Source organism: Stenella coeruleoalba (genome assembly GCF_951394435.1).
Source record: "Stenella coeruleoalba genome assembly, chromosome: 17".
Taxonomy (NCBI): Eukaryota; Metazoa; Chordata; class Mammalia; order Artiodactyla; family Delphinidae; genus Stenella; species Stenella coeruleoalba.
In genome coordinates, this window is record NC_137163.1 from 33659103 (window position 1) to 33676418 (window position 17316).

General features: G+C 36.4%; 1 protein-coding gene across 3 annotated transcripts in view; it reads left to right on the forward strand.

Moving 5' to 3' along the window:
* UBR5 (ubiquitin protein ligase E3 component n-recognin 5) overlaps positions 1-15814 on the forward strand; it is a 143749-nt gene extending 127935 nt beyond the window's left edge. For 2 of the 3 annotated variants that reach the window (XM_079901117.1, XM_079901119.1), the window contains exons 51-59: positions 275-405; positions 2021-2081; positions 4137-4312; positions 4512-4596; positions 6206-6361; positions 6719-6832; positions 8245-8389; positions 9766-9851; positions 13059-15813. In XM_079901117.1, coding sequence (XP_079757243.1) covers positions 275-405; positions 2021-2081; positions 4137-4312; positions 4512-4596; positions 6206-6361; positions 6719-6832; positions 8245-8389; positions 9766-9851; positions 13059-13271 — 1167 coding nt within the window. In that variant the 3' untranslated portion in view covers positions 13272-15813. Of the gene's footprint in view, positions 1-274; positions 406-2020; positions 2082-4136; positions 4313-4511; positions 4597-6205; positions 6362-6718; positions 6833-8244; positions 8390-9765; positions 9852-13058 lie in introns of all 3 variants that reach the window. The other variant, XM_079901118.1, reaches the window with a different exon arrangement.
* The last annotated feature ends 1502 nt before the right edge of the window (positions 15815-17316 follow it).

Sequence of the window (17316 nt, forward strand, 5' to 3'; positions counted from 1 at the left end):
ATCAAAAACCTTTAAAAAAGGCTTGTCACCCAATATTAAACTAGCTTTAATAAGACTGCTAGTGCATAGACTATTTAATTCCCTACCAAAGTTTTCTATAATTAAGCTTCCAATTTAATAAAATCTGTTACTGGTTCAGAATTTTTTTTTTCCTATTTGTTACCCAAGTTTCTTACATTTTCTTCTTCTTTTTCTTTTTTCTGGTAAAAGATTGCTGATTTAGACAAGAGGTTTCAGAGAGTAGAGGCAAATAACATTTGTTTGTCATGTACAGGCATTTGCAAGTAAAATCACTGGCATGCTGTTGGAATTATCCCCAGCTCAGCTGCTGCTTCTTCTAGCAAGTGAAGATTCTCTGAGAGCAAGAGTGGATGAAGCCATGGAACTCATTATTGCACATGGACGGTAATGTATACAATTGGGAAGACATTTTAGTTTAAACATCAGCTACTTTATTTTTAGGATGTGGCTGTCACCATATCTTAAAATTTATACTAAATAGTACAAGACTTTAAATGGCTTTTTAAGAGATGGCTTAAAATCCATGAGTGAGACAGCTGACTTTCACATGTATTAGAAGGGCAGAATTTTAGCAGTCACTTTAGGTTCTGAAGATTTTTTACGAACCTTATTTAGAAACTAACTTATAAAGAAGTACATCTCATTCTCCATGTGAATACCCCTAATGGCAGAGGCCAAATACCTCAAGGAATTGGGTGTAATCCCTGAGTCCTTGCAATAAACATGAAATTTCTTTTAGACCTCCTGATTTATCTTAAAAATCATGCAAATTTTTGCTTTCTATTGTGTAGTACATTTGTTTTAATATGAAACTTAAAATTATCTAACAGTTAAATTACTTATCCTTCCTTTCCCCAGGTGACAGGTAAAAGTGACAGGAAGATATGCCAATCTGTGCCCTACTGGGGCTACTCTAATATCCAGTTTAAGGCTTTGAAGTGTTATTTTAGATGAAAATGTCTGTTTATTTTTCTCCTAGTCATGATATTGAATGAGGAACTTAGATCAGATATAGTCCTAGAGATGGATAAGTGGGTAGGCTAAGCCCTGAAACTAAATAGCCACTTACCTATTCCAGCTATTTACCTGTCTCAGAGCCTTTGAATGGTCCAAGCCAAAGACTATTGCTAGAAGTTTATTTTCTTTGCTGTTACTACTATTTTTCTTCTCTTGACTTTCATGTACTATGTCTTTATTCCTCTTCCCTGTTTCTGGAAGTATCAACACACTGATATAGCTTAGCCCATTATAGAAAAAGTTGCAAATAATGTGTGTTTTTGATAAAAAAGATATTTGTAAATATATGTAAGGGTTGCTAATTTAGAAGTATTTTCTATTGAATGCAAGAATATAATATTGGGCTTCCCTGGTGGCGCAGTGGTTGAGAGTCCGCCTGCCAATGCAGGGGACACGGGTTCGTGCCCCGGTCTGGGAGGATCCCACATGCTGTGGAGCGGCTGGGCTCATGAGCTGTGGCCGCTGGGCCTGCACGTCCAGGGCCTGTGCTCCACGGTGGGAGGGCCCACAGCAGTGAGAGGCCCACATACCGCAAAAAAAAAAAGAATATAATATTGACTGCTTTCACCTGGCTTTATGGATTGAACAGTGGATTTATTAGTATTCTAGAATAATTAAATACCCTAGAGCATTTGATTCCTATTGTGGTTGCTTTCTGAACATTTTTCTGTTCTTTTACAATGCTTCCCCTGAGTTCAAGTTTCAGTTCCCCTATGAAGACTGCATTTATTTTGTCTTAAATCAGGTAGCCTTTAGTTCATTGTCTTGCATCATACATGTAGCATCCTGTGTTTTTGTGTATATTATTGACATTTTTGTTCCTAAAACTGCATTAAGACTAGTAAGTGTCCTAGATATTTTTTTACTTCAAAACTTAAATGTATTTATATATTCTTATAAATTTAAATGCGTATGGTTTTCTCTATACTAAATTCTAGAATTCCATTTATCTGAAATGTGAAAGTTGTTTGTTTGTTTTTAGGGAAAATGGAGCTGATAGTATCCTGGATCTTGGGTTATTAGACTCCTCAGAAAAGGTACAGGTAAGGGATGTTTTGTACATGTGCTAATAATAAGCACTTGGAATTTAAATTACAGAAGGGAGAGGAAAGCATATTTACAAAGAAACTATGTCTTTGTAAGTAAAATGCTTGATTACAGTAGAGGAAAAAGCAAAGATTAGTATAAAGGTGTCATATACAGAATCAAGACTGGTTGAGTTAGGGTTCAGTGTAACCCCACTCACTGGCTGCCTCCACTTGAGCACAGGCTGAATTAAGCTTAAATTAGAAATGTCATTACTTAATATCAGAGAAGGAGAGCAGTCCTGTGGATTCCTAGGTCTCCTTCCTCCAGTAAGCAGCAGAAATCCAGAGAAAATGTGACATATGGTATAGCAGTAAGAAGGCTTTTTTAAAGTGCATGATGCATTTCAATTTGTAAGCTACCTGAGAATTTCAGTGCCAGCCAAGATATAATCTTATCTCTTTCACGAACTACAACTAAAGACTCTGGACAAAATACAAAAAGGAACTGCTTGAGGATTCTGAAAAGTAAACAACAGCACACCGATAGGAGGGAAGTCAAAATTTGAAAAACTGTTATTTTGAAGCGTTGTTTCAGGCAGGAGAGTAAAACTCGTCCCCATTACTCCTTCTTAACTGGAAGGTAGTACATGCTTTAAGAAATAAACTATAGTATAAATCACTGTCCAAGTCCCAGACTATCCCATATGGTGCATATGCGGGGCAGACCCAATAGTATAATTAAAAGGCTTTGAAAACGTAATTGGTAATGGAACCACTGCACACAGAAGATGACACTTCCAAGCTGAACATAACCAGGTTATTGCCTACCAAAGCCAAAAAACATCAACATTCTCCATGTCATTTTAACAAGACCCAGAGTTTTACAACTTAGTATTCAATATGTCCAGGATACACTCCAGAATTATTCAACATACAAAGAACCAACAGAGACTCACTAATTCTCCTGGGAAAAGAACCAATAGATGCTAGCCTTGAGATGACCCACTTGTTTGAATTATCAAAGACATTGTCTCATGTTCTGTGAGATAAAGGTAAATAAACACAAATGAATGGAAAGGTAGAGGTTCAGAAATAGAAACTAGAGAACCAAGGGAAAATTTTAGAAAGTACAATGTATGAAAGAAAAAATTCACTGAATAGGTCAATAGCAGAACAAAGATGACAGAGGAAAATTCATCAGTCAGTTTGAAGATAGATAGAAATTATCCCTTCTGAAGAATAGAAGGAGAAAAGATGTCAAACAAACAACAGTTTTCAGAGACCTGTTGGACCATATCAAACATGCATGTCGCTGGAGTACCCAGAAGAGGAGAACGAGATTGTTACAGGAAAATATTTGAAGAAATAATAGCTGAAAACTTCCCAAATTTGATGCAAGACATAGATTTATAGATTCACGGAGGTCAGTGAACCCTAAAAAGGATAAACTGAAAGAAAACTGTGTCTAGATACATAATCAAGCTGCTGTAAAACTAATAAGGAAGCAAAGAATAGTGCCTTACATATAGATAAACAGTGATTTGAAAGGCAGTGGATTTCTTATCAGAAACTGTGAAGGCCAGAAGACAACAGAGAGCATCATCCTTAAAGTGCTTTTAGAATTGTCGATCCAGAATTCTATATCCAAGGAAAATATATTTAAGGAATCAAGGTGAAAGAAGCTACCAGATTTTCATTAAATAGTTTTTCTTAAATGGATAGAGAAGTTAACAGGCACAAGCTTTGTATATCACAATTCTGAAAGAATGAGTTAAAGTTTATTTACATTTAAATATGAATGTGGCTTTACCTATCAAACTTTTAAGTAATTTAGAGAACCAGTTCATATGTTTTGCTGTTAAAAATCAATCTTGGGTAATGTCAAAAATATTACTGTTATTTTTTTTGGAGGGGGTATCTGGATTATTATTATTGTTAATTTTAAAGAGAGTTGTAATGGCATTTTTTAATAAAAAATAATCCTTTTCTTGTAGACACATATACTAAAATATAAACAAACAAATAAATAAAATCAATCTTGGGGCTTAATCTCTGATACTCTATCATTAGGAAAACCGAAAGCGTCATGGTTCTAGTCGAAGTGTAGTAGATATGGATTTAGATGACACAGATGATGGTGATGACAATGCCCCTTTATTTTACCAACCTGGAAAAAGAGGATTTTACACTCCAAGGCCTGGCAAAAACACAGAAGCAAGGTTGAATTGTTTCAGAAACATTGGCAGGTAAAATAATCTTGTATTTGAATTTTTTTTTAATTTCAGTTTATGAGACTTTCTAAAATATATTAGTTTGTAAAATGTGTATATGTTCTACTTCAAAAATTTCTCAACATATTTTATGTATATTATGTATGTGTGGGGCGTTATGTGTTCTAGAGTTATTTTTGAATTTAAATACTATTTGCTTGTTTTTTATTTTTAGGATTCTTGGACTGTGTCTGTTACAGAATGAACTATGTCCTATCACATTGAATAGACATGTGATTAAAGTGTTGCTTGGTAGGAAAGTAAGTGATTTTAATGAACCTAACTGCTTTTACATTGCAAAAAATTTGTTTCATAAAATAATTATACATATAGCATTAAATTAGTGTTAAATTTTAAAGTATTATAGCCATTATAAATCATTTTCAAACATTTAATGGCATGGGGAATATCTGAATACATGGAGGAGAGCGCATAGAAGAATGGGTGACACACAGGTGGGTTTGGAGGGTTTGACAGACCTGGATCCTGTTGCAGACAAATCTCTTGACATTTATGGCATATTTCCCCATTTATAAAATGGTAAAGAGGGCTTCCCTGGTGGCGCAGTGGTTGAGACTCCGCCTGCCGATGCAGGGGATACGGGTTCGTGCCCCGATCCGGGAAGATCCCACATGCCGTGGAGCGGCTGGGCCCGTGAGCCATGGCCGCTGAGCCTGCGCGTCTGGAGCCTGTGCTCCGCAACGGGAGAGGCCGCAGCGGTGAGAGGCCTGCGTACTGCAAAAAATAAATAAATAAATAAATTAAAAAAATGGTAAAGAAAACAGTATAGTGCCTGGCACATAGTGCTCAGTAAGTTCTAACAAGTAGTGGCAATAGAAGTAGTATTGTATTGAAACGAGCATTCCCAGTTTCAAAAATATACACAAGATGTAGGTGGCTAGAGGGACAAAAGGATGTAAGAAAATATAGCATAGTATGCTTGATAATTATCTCTGGGTGACAGAATTAGGTTATTTTCTTTATGTGTTTTGATAGTTTGACAGCTGGTACATTCCTTTACGACAGGGGGTTGGGGGAGAGAAACGACATCCTTTAAATTAATGCATAATACTAATTATAATCACAAAACAACAAAATATTTTACAGTCTCTTCTAGTGATGCACAACACACATCGGATATGATTAGCATTGTTAAAGCTGTGGTCTGTTAATAATTTTCTTTACTCAAACCCATTGGTGAATATTATTTTCTATTATTACAGCATATCATACTATGATACATATTTTTTCCTCTTCTTTTTTTTTCTTTTTAAACTCTGACTCTATTGACTTCTTAAAGTGTTCCAGCTAAAATGTTCTTGTGCAGAGAAAGAACTGGACTTAAAGCTCAGCAACATAGAAATGTTGAGCCTTTAACAAGGTTTATGGAAAAGATTAAGGAATCAAATAGACTCAAGTTTAACCCAATGATGTGACCTTCAGCAAGTTACTGGATTCTTCTGACATCAGATTTATCATCTGGAATTAATAATCTGTATATTATGATTATTGTCAAGGCTAAACAGGATGTGTATTTAGCTTAGGACCAGTTGCTCGGCATAATCACTTTGCAATAATTAGTGCTGGTTTCTACAAATAAATTACTTTACAACTTAAAAACTAGTATACTCCTGGTTTTAAATTTTTTAAAAATGCATATTTTTCATGCTTTGAAAATTAAATGTGTTTATCAGAGCCAAAGACTTACTAAAATTTTACCTCTTTAGATCAGTTATATTTAGTGGAAGATAAGCTGATAAAGAATAATCTTCAAATTAGATAAAATTCTTTATCATAGATTTCAGCTTACTAATGAATTCAGTTAAGATGTTTCTTTCATAATTGATTTTCATATGATTACTTTCTTAGGTCAATTGGCATGATTTTGCTTTTTTTGACCCTGTGATGTATGAGAGTTTGCGGCAACTAATACTTGCTTCTCAGAGTTCAGATGCTGATGCTGTTTTCTCAGCGATGGATTTGGCATTTGCAATTGACCTGTGTAAAGAAGAGGGTGGAGGACAGGTAAAGCAAACGTGTGGTTTTCTGATTCTGGCAGGAGAATTTGGTTAGTCTGTTGTGCTTGACATATAGAAAAACAATTTAGATAAATAGGGACCAAGAAAGAGACACACACACACACACAGAGAAAAGACACAGTAGGAGATGGAGAGAAAGAGATGAATGGATGGAGAGTTAGTGAGACAGACTGAGAGGTCGAAGAGTTTATAGTTACTTAGGCGTAGATGTTTGCATCCCTTAGATACTTGTCAGATACAGAATTGTCTTTAGATTTTAAATTTTTAGGAAATTGTTTTATGAACTGTTAACTTATTACTGCTTTGACAAAATTGCTTTTAAACGGCACTAAATTTTTCACAGGTGGAACTTATTCCTAATGGTGTAAATATACCAGTCACTCCTCAGAACGTGTATGAGTATGTGCGGAAGTATGCTGAACACAGAATGTTGGTAGTTGCGGAACAGCCATTACATGTAAGTGTTTTCTGGAAAATGTTACTTGATCTGATGAGGCTATGTGTGTCTTCTGTGTTTTAAACTAGCTCACAGTGTATTCAGCTTGCTTATAAAAGGTCAAAAATTTTAAACCAAAATGAATTTACATAAAATGTAAATTACACATGAATCCAGACCTTTCTTTTGGATAAAACTACTTGGAAAAACCATGTAATCATCCGAAAGTAGATTTGATAAGGATGCTTTGTGGGACTGAAATGACTACTGTTTTGGGGGTCCTGCAACCACCCATACCTCTGGTGACTCACTAGAAGGATTCCTAGGACTTGAAGGCAGTTGTACTCATCGGTATGGTTTATTATAGCAAAAGGACTCTCACAAGGGGAAAAAAGTACATCAGACAGAGTCTGGAGGAATCCAGATACAGGCTCCAAAGTTCTCTCTCTGGGGGCATGAGTTGTCACAAAGAACATACGTCTTCCTCCAGCAGTGAATTACAGCAATGTATGTGCAGTGTTTGTGTTTAGGGAAGCCTGCTTAAGAGTCACAGTGCCCATGGTTTTTATTGGAGGCCAGTCCTGTAAGCAGTTCAGACCCCCAGAGGAAAAACACATGTTCATCATAAATCACCTTCTTTGCACAAATAATCTAGGCAAGCTGGTACAGCAGGGTTTATTGTCCCAGGCATTCAAAATAGCCACATCAGTTAGTAATGTAAGGAAAATTCTAAAAACCAAGGACCATTCCTCCAATCAGGCTCTATCAAAGAGCAACATCAGGCCTGCTCTTTCTCCTATTGAAGAATGTTTATGAAGTGTTTCTGATCCCTGTGCTGGGAATAATTGTGTGGGCTCTGGAATCATACTGTCAGGGTTCAAATCATGGCTGCAGCCCCCTCTAGCTGTATGACATTAGCAAACTACTTAACTATTTTGTGCCTTGGTTCCCTCCTCTGCAAAATGAGGATAGGATTAAATGAATTAACATATGTAAGGTGCTTAGAACAGTTCTTGGCACATGGTAATTTCTCAGTAAGCTTCTAGATTTTGGGTTTGTGTCAGGGATGTTTGTTTTTGTCATTATCATACTCTTCCTAGGATGTTGACAGGATAGCACATTTGACAGATTGAAGCTATTCTTAATGACTAGCCTGTTTGCTATTAACATAATTTAAAAAATTATTTTTGTTAACTCCTGATATGTAACAGTACTCCTTCACTTTTGAACCTGTAGCCCTTTTTTCCCTCTGCCACTCTTTTGAATCTGTTAATAAGAAACTCAAAATATAGAACTTAATTTTTTAGTATTATTTAGAATTATTTAGTACTCTTAGGCTGCTAAAATTAGATGTTGGACTTTAGCAATAATAAATGCTATGTAGAAAATAAAGTACTGATAGTAATAAACAGGTTATTTTTGAAATCCTCTAGGCAATGAGGAAAGGTCTGCTGGATGTGCTTCCAAAAAATTCATTAGAAGACTTAACAGCAGAAGATTTTAGGCTTTTGGTAAATGGCTGTGGTGAAGTTAATGTGCAAATGCTGATCAGTTTCACCTCTTTCAATGATGAATCAGGTATGAAATTTTTTTAATGTTTATTTAAGGAATAAACTACATAGATAATTTGGTCAGTTTTCTGAGTTTCTGGTTCTTACATATTTACAGGGGCTTAGGAAATGCTGTATCACTCAGGTGTTTTTATATATATTTTAAGATATGTTTGAACTATGATAGCATTAGGTCATTCTTAATTCTTTTATTGTTTAATTTTTCTAGGTTTTAACAAATGCATGGTTTAGTATGATACAAGTAAAAATTCCTGGTGAGCAACTGTGTGAAAAGGACTTTTATATACTATTAATAATTAAGAAAAAATAATCCATGTGACAGTTCGATTGGCCTTTCCCTATTCATGTTCCTTAAACTCTAATTAAAGAATTTGACTACATGATGTTTGCTTTGTAGAACCGGATCCAAAGCACACTTAGAAAGACATAAGAGCACACAAACACATGGAGAATCTAGAAAGAATAACAAGAGGTAGTGATAATCCTAGAGTAACATTCATCTTTAGTGCTTGATTTGTTGCAACCCTTCCTTTTCAAGTCCCATATTCTAGGAGTAGACTTTTTAGCTGTGACTACACAATAAAACACTGGAGGCTCCAAGAAATTCCTGAGAGGACTATTATAACTCTAGTCCAAGATTATTGCATACATGAAGATACCAGTTTTTTCCCCTTTATTTTTCATACTTTGCAAACAGCTTCAGCCAAATTATAGTAAGTTAAATTTGGATAAATTTTCTTGTTTTTCCCTCATGCTTGGCAATGTATAGATCATTGTGTAGTAGTTTTTGTGCCACTTACTAATATAATTTTCAATACTTGGGAGATAAGAACTTGGCTTATTTACAAACCAGAAACCTAGAAGCGGGAAAAAAATACCTAAAGACACTCCAAGTATGATCCTGAGATCAGCAGCATCAGCATCATCTGGAAGCTTTTTAGAAATGCAGAATCTCTGGTTCCTTTCCCCTTTCTTCTCCCATACCTAGTGACTGAGAGTCTGCATTTTAAAAAGATCTCGATCCAAGGGATTTGTGAACTCATTAAACTTTGAGAAGCACTGGTTTAAGATCATAAGAAAACTCATGACTTACAGGTGGAATTAAAGTCATGTGATTTTTGAGGCTGGTGGTTCATTTTTCTTGTCTTGGTCATCTTGGTCTTTAGGATTGATTAATGAACTCTAGAGGTTTCACATTATGTAAGTGGTCCTAACTTCCTCTGTTAGGGTTAGTGCCCCCCCATTTTAATTTTATACCTACTTTTATAAGAAGTAATATTCTAAAAATACAACTGATATAGTATATATTTTTAACATCTTTATTGGAGTATAATTGCTTTACAACTGATATAGTATATTTATTGAATTTATATTCATTTGTAGGAGAAAATGCTGAGAAGCTCTTGCAGTTCAAGCGTTGGTTCTGGTCAATTGTAGAGAAGATGAGCATGACAGAACGACAAGATCTTGTAAGTTAAGTTTCACAAGATTTGTAGAAGAAAATGTAAAAACCTTAAATACTATGTATGACGGCGTTTTGTTTTCAATTTGTAATGGTTGGTCATTTTAATTTTGGCTAAGAAAATTATTGAAGGTCAAATAAAAGGCAGTTTTGTTTCTCTACTCTAGAACAGAAGTATGAGTAAAACTGTAAGCAGAGTGAAATACATCTTAGCTATTAAAATGCCATCCTTAGTCCCAGAAGATAATACTAGCTTATTGTTGAGACATGTTTTTTCCCCTATAGTGCTTATATATGCTAGCAGCCTCTTTTGTACATCCTTAATCTTTTTGCCTAGCAGCAAATCTTTGCAAAATTTTTGAATAGTATCTTAATTGCTCTGTATACTATGAATAGAATAGCTTAATTATGAGTACTACATATCTGATTTTAATCTTATTATTAACTTAGAATCATAAATTAGATGATATAAACTTTGATTATATTGAAAAGTCTGTCAAGTCTGTGGAACCTATGTCCAACCTTGAGTATATCCAAGTCAACCTGTCCATTAACCTTGAAAGGCAGTCTAGACTTTCCTGTAGAAATTTGAGGGACATTCCTTACCCAGAAAATCTCACGAGATCCTTTCTATTCATATTCCTCATAGTTCCCTGTGACATTTCCCCTGTTGATGCAGCCTTAGTTCTCAATATTCTAAACCAGACCTCTTATGGAATGTATAAAAATGATCCAATTTCTAGATATATCCCCCAGTTTCATTTGAGAGGGAGAAATAAGTTACTTGTGCATGAAAGCACAAAACTTGCTGTTTCCAATTTACCTGTAATTCAGGCAGTAACTTATTGATTTTTTTTTGTGGGGAAGGGGTCGTGCATTTAGCATTCCTTCATCTTGACATGGCCCCAAGAGCCTTCCAGTATTTCTCCACTATAGCAAGACAGGTTGTCCAGCAGTCCTAGCTGTCAGCTGGGTTTTGTTCTTGGCTTAGCCATATGGTAGTTTCCTAGGTTGCTCCCTAGGTTGATTCCATATAATTCCATGTACTTTGACTTTCCCGATCTTGTGGACCAACCCCAAAGTCCCTACTAATGCTAATACCATATCTGTCCCTGTTGGCTTTAGGAGTACCTGATAATGTAATTAGGGTTCTTGAGTCAATCTTCGGATTCAGAGCAAAACCAATACATCCTCAGTGCAGTCGGTCAAGTTAAGTCTCACTGCATTTCTGCCTTCTACTGGAAGAGAAAGCTGTTAATTATTCAGTCTTTTATGAGAGAGAATTTCCCTCTGTAGGGGCCTCAAAATGTCTTAGCAGTAGCTTTAATTTGTGAGCTTTACTCTTTAAACTCCTGTTATACCAAGGTGTCTTTTACCTCCTCCTCTTCCCCTTCCCCTTTTGGGAGGTTATCCTTCACATATTGTTGGGTTTTTCCTTATGTGTCTCAAGGACAGAATATAACAGCGTTTCCTAAACTGTTTTCCCTTGAATTATTAGTCCCAGGATTGTGGGGTAAGACTACATAGTTTATTTCCCTCTTGAAGAGTCACAGGTCACTAGTAAAAGTTCTGAGAAGTCCTCTGGTATTTATTTCTCTTCCTCTAACTTCTTGGAGGTCCAGCGATGTAGTCATCTGTCTGGTTAATCATATTTATCCTTGGAGAAACACTTTAAGTTTGTTTTTTACCTGTAAAATGAGTAGATTGGGCCAGCTTTACCTCTACAGTACCTTCCAGCTCTTTTATAGTTCTTTGAAGATTTTGGAGACCCTGACACAGAGGTTTTTTTTCCTGCCTCCTTCTGTAGAATTCTAGATGAGATTTCTCACAAAACTATGCTTCAGGAAATAGTTTAGGTTTCCTAGTCATTCTGGGATAATGAATATATTTTGTCTGTTTAGTTGTACACTATAAATGCAAGATTTTAAAAGCTTTACCTTAAGAGAGGAATGGTATGTATTAATGAAAATATTTCAGGAAAGTATATCTTTGGTTATCATATTTAAAGAAAAAGTAATTTATGGTATATTACACAAATTAGATGCATTTTTAAAACTCAATGTTGGGACTTCCCTGGCAGTCCAGTGGTTAAGATTTTGCCTTCCAGTGTGCGGGGTGCGGATTCGATCCCTGGTCGGGGAGCTAAGATCCCACATACCTCGGGGCCAAAAAACCAAAACATAAAGCAGAAGCAGTATTGTAACAAATTCAATAAAGACTTTAAAAATGGTCCCCATCCCCCACCAAAAAAAAAAAATCTAAAAAAAACCCCAGATATGTTAACATGGCTTATTGCATGGATTTTGATGTACAGTAGATGTTGTCGAACACTTAATTACTATTATAAAATTATTATGTATCACAATGGACCACTGAAAATACTGGGGGTTTTTTTGCAGTATGTGGGCCTCTTACTGCTGTGGCCTCTCCCGTGGTGGAGCACAGGCTCCGGATGCGCAGGCTCAGCGGCCATGGCTCACGGGCCCAGCCGCTCCGCGGCATGTGGGATCTTCCCGGACCGGGGCACGAACCCATGTCCCCTGCATCGGCAGACGGACTCTCAACCACTGTGCCACCAGGGAAGCCCCTGGGTTGTTTTGCTAGTAGATAAAATACAAAATAACTTAGATAACCTCTGTGAATCTTGAACCTTTTTTGGAGACCTTGTACCTTATTAACACTAAGGGATACTCTGTGGAACTTAGCAACTGGAAAGGCCCTTAGAGAGCATTTAGTCCAATAGCCTCACGTTACAGATGAGAAACTGAGGCAATGAAACATAGTCACTTTTCTACATACCTGACATTTTTTTCTCTTCTGACCCTGAACCTTTCCTTTTTTTTTTTTTTTTTTTGCGGTACGCAGGCCTCTCACTGTTGTGGCCTCTCCCGTTACGGAGCACAAGCTCCGGACGCGCAGGCTCAGCGGCCATGGCTCACGGGCCCAGCCGCTCCGCGGCATGTGGGATCTTCCCGGACCAGGGCACAAACCCGTGTCCCCTGCATCGGCAGGCAGACTCTCAACCACTGCGCCACTAGGGAAGCCCTGAACCTTTCCTTTTTTATACAAGAAATAAATTTAAAACCCAGTTCAAAATAATACCCCTTCGTAGGTTTTAACACAAGAATGGGGCTCTATGTATATATTGCCAGAGTTAAGGGTTGAATGTTAATCTTTTAAAAGCCAAACTTGTAATTATTATACTCCTGTTTAGGTTTACTTTTGGACATCAAGTCCATCATTACCAGCCAGTGAAGAAGGATTTCAGCCTATGCCCTCCATCACAATAAGACCACCAGATGACCAACATCTTCCTACTGCAAATACTTGCATTTCTCGACTTTATGTCCCACTCTATTCCTCTAAACAGATTCTCAAACAGAAATTGCTACTCGCCATTAAGACCAAGAATTTTGGTTTTGTGTAGAGTATAAAAAGTGTGTACTGCTGTGTAATATTACTAGCTTATTTTGTAGATTTTTTTCCATTTGTCTATAAAAGTTTATGAAAGTTAATGCTGTCACACCCTGTGGTGGTACCTTAAAGAGATTAAATGCAAACATTCCTTGCTGAGTTTGTAGCTTAAAGGCCTGAGGAGCACTAGCAATATTTCACTGTAATGGTTTGCTAGTCAGCGACTTCTGGGTCTAACCCCAGCCAAAGATGACAGCAGAACAACATAATTTACACTGTGATTTATCTTTTTGCTGAGGGGAAAAAAATGTAAAATGTTCTGAAAATTCACTGCTGCCTTTGTGGAAAGTGTTTCAGCAAAGGTTCTTGTATAGCGGGAATAGGGAATTTCAAAATAAAAAATTAAGTATGTTCTGTGTTTTCATTTTAACTTTTTTTATGGTGTTTAGTTTGTGGTTGGCTGCAACTGTGTATCCTGTATATGGAACTTGTAAAAAAAAAAAAGTTCTGAACATTCAGATCTTAGAGATGAATCACTTTTACCTATAAAAACCACTTCTATTGCGGTTTGACTGCATTGAGCTCTAGGATATTAAATGATATCACTAATATTTTGCATGTAATTTGTTCATTTGAGTGAGGGCACTTTTTTGTACATATGATGGGGGCCAATGCACAATACTTTATCACAATCAACTTTTTCCTTTGTATCCCTATTTCAATGAGCAGTCAAGTCAGGTGTACTGCACTTCAGTTCTAACTAGACATTTGTACTAAGGCATTTCAGTTATGTAAACTCAGCCTGGGCACTTTCTGATAACTGTAAAATGTTTTATAAGATCATGATTATTGAAGATAAATTTTGGAAAATTTTAAATGTTCGTGAGCAGCTTAACTACTTTTGTATCTAGCCTTTTTTAAGTATCTTGTTACATTTACTTTTTTAAATAAAGAAATTACAGAAGAAATGTCAAGTAATACTGAAGAAACAGTTTTTATTTATGTAGTTGTACATTTTTAAACTAAGGGCGATATACCGACACGGTTATGTGCATAAAAATTTTGATTTAAAGAACTGAATGTACACATGGACTATAAGAAACAGAAGAAAATCAGTCCACATTTTACAGTTAGCAGAGAATCCTGAATGGCACTGGCCAGGCCACTTTTTCTTTTTACAAATGGGGGAAGAAGTAAAGTGAGCCTTACTTGGCATAGGAAGTTACTTCACTTATATTTGATAACTAAGTGAGAGGTTCTTTTTGATGACCTATTAATTATGTAGCTTAGGACCATTATCTCTGAATTCTTGTGGTTTTAGTAGCTTTATTCAATGGCATAATAAGGAACACTGTTTTCTTCACCATGTCTTCAGTAAAGTGACTTAAACCAGTCACTTTACATATTGAAAATGAGGAGAGAAATTCTCTGGAGTCTTTCCTACCTTTCATTTCCTTTATAGGACTCCTGGCCTTTGGGATGTTTTTCACATTCAAAGGCACTATGCTTTATTTTATATATATATATATATATATATACACACACACATATATGTTATATATGTTATATATATATATATATATATATATAAAACTTCCTTCAGAAGACTGAACCATGTGATATTTTCAGCCCTGCTGACACAATAAATATTAAAAACTAAAGTGACAGTAGTAAAATTCATTATATTACTTAAAACATACACAACATAAGATGTATGAGATGTGTAAATTAACCAACGGTTACTTTACAAAATGAGACATTGATTTTTATGTCTAAATGCTATTTCTGAATAAATGAAATAGTAATTAGAGTAAGAGCTGATTTTCATCGGTGTGTCTGAAAGAGAAAAACTGTATGCACATGACGGAATTGATAAAATATTAAATGAAAACAAACTAGATATGATTAGGACATTTGAAACCCTAATTGTGAACTTATTTTTAATAGTTATTGAAAGAATGAAAGTATTTAACATAATGCACAATGTCTTAAAGTCTTCCTAAATCAAAATTTTGGTTAAAATGCTTTTAGAAATATTAAAAGCAGAGGTTTTTTTTTTTTTTTTAAAGTAAAGCATAAAATGGTTCTAAATGTAAAATAAAGTCATGTAAAATAAAGTTCTCTTTTGGTCTTGTTTAGTGATTAAATCTAATGGACTTGAAAACAAATTTAGGAATAGAAGACCAAGAATGAACTTTACTGAAGGTTTTCAAAGTTTTGCTACTTTTATTTCTTTCCCCTGAATTATCTGAATATCAAGACTACCCAGTATAAATGGCTTCCTGGGGCATACTTGAGAGGATTTTTAAATAGCATAATTTCACTATTTAGTACTTGCCCCTGAAGATACGATTTCTCTCCTAAATATATTATTTTTGTGTGTTTAGAGGTAGTCAGCATTATCTAGGTCTAAACTCAAGCTGAGATCTTCCCTTGAGGCAGTAGTTCTTATGCTTCTGAATGTGATTCTCTTGTGCTTGTTAATAGAGATTCGTAAGCTTTGCTCATCCTCTCAATCACATTCTGATTCAGTAACTCATAAGTAGAGAACAGAAATCTTTATTCTTAACAGCATCCCAGGTGATTTCTGAAACACTTCCCAAAGAGCATTCCTTTTTTTCATGAATATAAAGCCCCCTCTTGGTAAACGCCCCAGAGCCAAACCTTTCCTTCTTAAAACCTATGGAAAGATAATTCTGTTAATCATCTACTCCTGGACTCCTGGATTAGGTTCTTCCTCCTGTGCCTGGGTAGTGATTGAAAATATTTTCAATGTTTACATTAACCTAAGTAGGTAGGTATGAACATAGAGATTAATTCTTCTCTAAACACCGTTAGATTAATGTAGAAATGTATTTTAAATGTGACATGTTTACTCATTTCAAAATACCTTGGATTAAATATAAGCAAAGAATCTTATGTTACCTCCTGAGATTCAAAAAAAATTACTGGATTGTTACCACTGCAAACATGAAGTTTCTCTTAATTTTATTGAGTATTTACTATGTGTTAGGCAGTTTGTTAAGTGCTTTACTGTATTTCATTTTATCCTGAGATAGGCACTATTACCATCCTCACAGATAGGAAGCTCGACACATTAAAACTTTTGCTCAAGGTTACACAGCTGGTAAGTGCTGAAGTGAGATGTCTCCAGGCATCCTGGAGCTTGCATTCCTGTACATTGGGCTACACTATTTTGTGGAAGATACGATTATAATTGAGTTGGTTATTAAAGGTCCTGAGCACCCAATTCCAGTACGTAGGTGTGTGTGTATGGAGGGAGGTTCCCCCATACCACCAAGCAATGCACAGTTCAACTCAATTCTGACACTATCTACCTGGAGATAGCATCAGATTCCACAGGTAAAGGGCTCAGTCCCACAAGACCCGCCCTCCACTTAAGAGCCAATTGCAGGGCTTCCCTGGTGGCGCAGTGGTTGAGAGTCCGCCTGCCGATGCAGGGGACACAGGTTCGTGCCCCGGTCCGGGAAGATCCCACATGCCATGGAGCGGTTGGGCCCGTGAGCCATGGCCGCTGGGCCTGCGCATCTGGAGCCTGTGCTCCGCAATGGGAGAGGCCACAACAGTGAGAGGCCCGCGTACCGCAAAAAAAAAAAAAAAAAAAAGCCAATTGCAAGCCCAAGTTGTTAACTATACTTCTGACTGGCTATATAAATCAGAGGTTCCCATGACTCTCCTTGGGTTTGATTAATTTGCTGAAGCGGCTCACAGAACTCGAACATTTTACTTATTAGGTCACTGGTTTATTATAAAAGGATGTAACTTAGGAACAGCCAGATGGAAGATAAACACTGGGCAAAGCATGGGGAAAGGGTGTGGAGCTTCCATGTCCTCTCCCTACATCTACACGTGTTCACCAACGCTGAAGCTCTCTGAACCCTGCCTATCTGGGTTTTTACGGAGGCCTCATTTCACAGGTATGATTGACTAAATCATTGACCACTGGTGATTGATTCAACCTCCAGTCCCTCTCCCTGCATAGAGGTGGGGGTGGGACTGAAAGTTCCAACCCAGTCAAGGTTGGTTCCCCTGGCAAC